Genomic DNA, 6,020 nt, shown 5'->3' on the forward strand with positions numbered 1-6,020 from the left:
GGGTGAAGGGGGAGGGGGGGCAGGGGGGGAGAAAGGCATGAGGGGGGACTTGGTGGGAATGAGGGAGGGGTGATAGGGTCGGAATGGGGTTTGGGTGAGCATCTGAGTGGGGGCAGGTTGGGTGAGGGGAAGGGAGGGTTTCTATGCAGAGGCAGGTGGAGGTGTTGCCCTTCCCTCTGATGGGGTCTGGGATGCTGGTTGTAGGTTCCCCTCTTGTTTCAGGGTCTGATGTGTTTAGGGCTGTGATTTCCTGGTTTACATCTCTCTCCCTGCGCTTCCGCCTTGCCTCTGCTGCCCTGGCTTTCTTCTCCTTTGTCCTGTCCCTCTGCAGGAATACTTTTTTGTATTCCTTCACATACTGCAGATGACTCTTCCTTTCTAGAATTACCTCCTTCGTGGTATCGTTTGTAAACACCACCTTTACTAGTCAGTTTCTGTCCTTGTTGTACCAGCCCAACCTGAAAACCTTCTCAAAGTTTTGTTCAGTCCTTTCCATCTGTTACCCCTTCAGTATCCCATGTACTGCCTCTCTCTCCTTGCAATTCCATTCCTGGCTATTGGATCCTTCCTGTTCTTTGATGCCTACAACTACCACTGATCTTTTTTCTTGTGTGTGTGTGTGTGTGTGTGTTGTACTCACCTAGTTGTGTTTGCGGGGGTTGAGCTCTGGCTCTTTGGTCCCGCCTCTCAACCGTCAATCAACAGGTGTACAGATTCCTGACCCTTATCGGGCTCTATCATATCTACACTTGAAACTGTGTATGGAGTCAGCCTCCACCACATCACCTCCTAATGCAATACATTTGTCAACCACTCTGACACTAAAAAAGTTCTTTCTAATATCTCTGTGGCTCATTTGGGCACTCAGTTTCCACCTGTGTCCCCTTGTGCGTGTTCCCCTTGTGTTAAATAGACTGTCTTTATTTACCCTATCAATTCCCTTCAGAATCTTGAATGTAGTGATCATGTCCCCCCTAACTCTTCTGTCTTCCAGCGAAGTGAGGTTTAATTCCCGTAGTCTCTCCTCGTAGCTCATACCTCTCAGCTCGGGTACTAGTCTGGTGGCAAACCTTTGAACCTTTTCCAGTTTAGTCTTATCCTTGACTAGTATGCTGGGGCTGCATACTCCAGGATTGGCCTGACATATGTGGTATACAAAGTTCTGAATGATTCTTTACACAAGTTTCTGAATGCCGTTCGTATGTTGGCCAGCCTGGCATATGCCGCTGATGTTATCCGCTTGATATGTGCTGCAGGAGACAGGTCTGGCGTGATATCAACCCCCAAGTCTTTTTCCTTCTCTGTGTGTGTGTTTGTGTGTGTGTGTGTGTGTGTGTGTGTGTGTGTGTGTGTGTGTGTGTGTGTGTGTGTGTGTGTGTGTGTGTGTGTGTGTGTGTCTGTGTGTGTGTGTGTACTCACCTAGTTGTGATTGCAGGAGTTGAGCTTTGTCTCTTTGGTCCCACCTCTAAACCGTCAATCAACAGGTGTACAGATTCCGGAGCCTAATGGGCTCTATCATACCTACATTTGAAACTGTGTATGGAGTCAACCTCCACCACATCGCTTTCTAGTGCATTCCATTTGTTAACTACTCTGACACTAAAAAATTCTTTCTAACGTCTCTGTGGCTCATCTGGGTACTAAGGTTCCACCTGTGCCCCCTTGTTCGTGTTCAACCCGTACTGAAGTGTTTGTCTTTGTCCACCCTGTCAATTCCCCTGAGAATTTTGTACGTGGTTGTCATGTCTCCACTTACTATTCTGTTTTCCAGGGACGTGAGGTTCAGGTCCTTTAGTCTTTCCTCGTAGCTCATACCTCTCAGTTCCAGGACGAGTCTCTTGCCATACCGGTGAATCTTTTCTAACTTTGTCTTGTGTTTAACTAGGTATGGACTCCAGGCTGGAGCTGCATATTCCACGATTGGTCTGACATAAGTTGTATACAGGGTCCTGAACGATTCCTTATACAAGTTTCTAAAGGAAGTTCTTATGTTGACCAACCAAGCATATGCCGCTGATGATATCCTTTTGATGTGGGCCTCTGGGGACAGGTTCGGTGTGATCTCAACCCCCAGATCTTTCTCTCTATTTGATTACTGCAGGATTTCACCTCCCAGATGGTACCTTGTGTTCAGCCTTCTGCTCCCTTCACCTAATTTCATTACTTTACACTTTCCTGAGTTGAACTATAGTAGTCATTTTCTAGACCATTCCTTTAGCCGGTCCAGGTCGTCTTGTAGCACTGGTGACATCTCGCCACTCTGATGTCTCCCCCTCACAGTTACTCTCTGTTTACTGTTGCTTAGATACTCCCTTATCCAATGGAGCATCTTACCTTTTACTCTTGCCAGTTGCTCCAACTTTTGTAACAGCCACTTATGGGGTACTGTGGCGAAGGCTTTCTGACAGTCCAAGAAAAAACAGTCCTCTCACTCTTCTCTTTCTTGCCTAATTTTTGTTGCTTGGTCAAAGAATTCTGTGAAACTTGTGAGGCATGATTTACCATCTCTGATGGTAAATCGTGCACCATAAATCACACCATCACCATGTGATTTATGGTGATGGTGTGTTACAAATCTATTTCCCAGTGGGAATTAGATTTGTAACACGGTGATGGTGTGTTACAAATCTATTTCCCTCCAAATACTCTACGAGGCTTTTCCTCACGATCGTCTCCATCATCTTGCATGGAATACAAGTTAGGGAAACTGGCTTGTAGTTCAGTGCCTCCTGTCTGTTACCCTTTTTGTATATTGGGATTACACTAGCTTTCTTCCAGCCTTCTGGTAGGTCACCTGTTTCCTGTGACTTGTTATTCACCATAGAGAGTGGCACACTTAGTGCTTCTGCACCTTCCTTTAGAATCCACGGTGAGATTCTCACAGGCCCATCAGCCTATGTTAGATTTAGCTCCAACAAATTTCTTTTGACCTCATCACTGGTGAGGTCAAATTCCTCCAAGGTTGCTTGGTTTGCCTCCTCATTTAGTGCAGGGGCTTCTCCTTGTTCTTTTGTGAAGACCTCCTGGAATCTCTTGTTGAGTTCTTCACACACCTCCTTGTCATTCTCTGTGTATCTGTTCTTCCCTTTTCTCAGTTTCATCACTTGTTCCTTCACTGCTGTTTTCCTCCTGATGTGGCTGTGGAGCACTTTTGGTTGGGTCTTAGCTTTACTCACAATGTCATTTTCATACTGTCTCACTGCTTCTCTCCTCACTCTGAGTTACTCATTTCTTGCCCTCTGGTATCTCTCCCTGCTCTCCGGTGTTCTGTTATTCATGTATTTTCTCCATGTTCTTTTATTCAATTGCTTCACTAACTTACATTCCTGGTTGAAGCATGGATTTTTCTGTTGTTTTTCGTTTTTCTCCTTTTGGACCGGGATAAACCTGTCTGCAACTTCCTGGCACTTCTGGGAGACATAATCCATCATATCCTGTACAGTCTTCTCTTTGAGTTGTTTCCCATGGTATTCCCCTGAGGAAGTTCTTCATCTCATCATATTTTCCTCTTCGGTAATTTAGTCTTTTCCCTACCGATCCCAACCTTGGAGGTTATCCTTATTTCCACCAAGTGCTTAAATGTCAATACACTGTGGTCACTCATTCCTATTGGGGCATCAACTTTCACATCCCTTATTTCTGATTCATTCAGGATGAATATCAAGTCGAGTCTAGCTGGTTCATCATTACCTCTCACTCCTGTGGGTTCCCTGACGTGCTGGCTCAGATAGTTCCTTGTTGCCACTTCCAAGAGTTTAGCTCTCTATGTATCTGTACCGCCTTGTGAATCACCCATTCTCCCAGTCTATCTTTCCATGGTTGAAATCGTCATGATTAAGCGTCTGTAGCCATTCCTGGAGGCAACTGAAGCTGCTCTCTCTATAATATTATTGGTTGCCATGTTGTTCCTATCAAGCTCCTGTCTGGGTCTTTTGTCATTTAGGGGAGGGTTGTAAATGACTGCAACTATTATCTTAGGTCCATCCATTGTTATAGTTCCTGTTATGTAATCACTGAACCCGTCATAGCCCGGAATTTCCATCTCATCATAACTCCAGTCCTTCCTTATCAGCAGAGCCACTTCTCCTCCTACTCCTCTCCCTTCCCTCTCTTTCCTTACTTTATAGTAGTCCTTTGGAAATACAGCATCTGTGTGTGTAAAAGAGAGAGAGAGAGAGAGAGACCGCTGTGCGGATCTTTAGTGGATATTCGTATGAGAAATAATTGTTTAAGTTAATTAAAAATTTCCATATAATCATCATTAGTGGCGAAAGAAAAACGAACGTTCATCAATCTTTTGACATTTAACCTAACAAAAATTTCCCGTAGCATATAAACAAAATACCTACTTTTCACAATCCAGATGTTTTATATATTGTCAGACAAATAACTACGTGTTATGCTCAGCTGTTGATGGATTGACTTCCTTACAAAATATAAAATTCTTGATTAGAATGAGAGTTGAAAAAAATTGTTGTGTAGAACAGCAATGGTCCTATTATTTCTTTTATAAATATGTTCCCAATGTTTTATATAAAATGATAATGTGTAATGTTGTCTGTCCTCAGGTCTGCGGCCTCTGGGCACCTCTCTCAGCTCCTCGTGTTCCAGTTTCCGCAGCGGAGTGCCCATTGGAGGAGTAACTAACATGGGGTCCATGGGAGGAGCAACTAACAAGGGCGTCATGGGAGAAGTAACTAACATGGGCGTCATGGGAGGCGCCTCGGGCATGCTGGGAGCCTCGGGGCTGGTCAGCACGCCCTCCACCTCCTCCTCCCACCTTCTTCAAGTGTCTCTGCTTCCCGAGACTGTCGAAAAGGACCGCGGGCCAACGCCATCGCCTCGGGAATATGAGGGTGTGAGTGTGTTGTGAGGCCGGCCTTAACCGCCGGAACCAGTGGTGTCTGAGGGCGGCCTTAACCACGGGAACCAGTGCTGCCTGAGGCCGGCCTTAACCACGGGAACCAGTGGAGTCTGAGGCCGGCCTTAACCACAGGAACTAGTGGTGTATGAGGGCGGCCTAAACAACAAGAACCAGTGGTGTCTGAGGCCGGCCTTAACCACAGGAACCAGTGCTGCCTGAGGCCGGCCTTAACCACGGGAACCAGTGGTGTCTGAGGCCGGTCTTAACCACAGGAACCAGTGGTGTCTGAAAGCGTCCTTAACCACAGGAACCAGTGGTGTCTGAACAAGTTGTCCACTTACAAAGAGCGTCGCTTTTCGATGGTATGTGTCACATAAGGCCAAAAATTGTTGTACTGTAGAATGGAAGCGGCTGACGAAAGTGACGTACTGACCTGTTTTCTGTGTTAGGTCCTCTGGTAGGTTAGAAGAAGAAACTTTACACTGACCGTTTTCTGGACGTTGGGAAACGGTCTAATCTGAGAGCGGCCATGATCACGGGAACTAGAGATGTCTAAAAGCTTCCCAGCATAAGTGTAAATCACCGCAGTGAACGGCACCAGTGTACAGTGAAGTAGTGACAGTGCAACAGGTTACATTGCAAACAGTGCACAGTGGAAACATACATTGCAAACAGTGCACAGTGGAAACAGTGCACAGTGCAGCAGTGTTCAGTGTAGCAATTAAAAAATAGTGTGCAGTGCATTAGTGCACATTGACGGATGTTTGGCAAATTAGAAAATTCCATCCTGAAATATATTGATTTATTCAGTGGCATTTATGACGGAGTGTTGATCACAAGGACTTCAAACTTAGAATCCGTCTGAATCACAGTTGTCGGCAGCTGTTAATGCCTGGAAATCGCTGAAATAAAGTAAAGAACTACAAATGCATCTGTAAATCACAGAAAAGTTTTAACTAGTTCATCACAGTGATTTCTGAATCTTTGTTCTTCAAAGGCGCTAAACAGTGGCATGACCTTAGAGGTGCTGCAAAAGAATGTTTTGAGCCCAAATAACCAATAGCCGAAGAACTGGGTAGCCATCGAGGATCACTAAGTGCCCCAGAGACGCCTCATTCAAGAGACCGTCAACTGCAGAAGAACCGGATGGTCAGCA

At 45.5% G+C, this 6,020-nt stretch overlaps 1 protein-coding gene across 1 annotated transcript in view; it reads left to right on the plus strand.

Moving 5' to 3' along the window:
* LOC123748151 (uncharacterized) overlaps positions 1–6,020 on the plus strand; it is a 486,109-nt gene that overhangs the window by 479,619 nt on the left and 470 nt on the right. Inside the window, exon 17 of the mRNA XM_069305699.1 lies at positions 4,569–6,020. This exon is cut by the window's right edge and continues 470 nt beyond it. Coding sequence (XP_069161800.1) covers positions 4,569–4,873 — 305 coding nt within the window. The 3' untranslated portion in view covers positions 4,874–6,020. The remainder of the gene's footprint in view (positions 1–4,568) is intronic.

This window comes from Procambarus clarkii, chromosome 56 (genome assembly GCF_040958095.1).
Source record: "Procambarus clarkii isolate CNS0578487 chromosome 56, FALCON_Pclarkii_2.0, whole genome shotgun sequence".
NCBI classification, from domain to species: domain Eukaryota; kingdom Metazoa; phylum Arthropoda; class Malacostraca; order Decapoda; family Cambaridae; genus Procambarus; species Procambarus clarkii.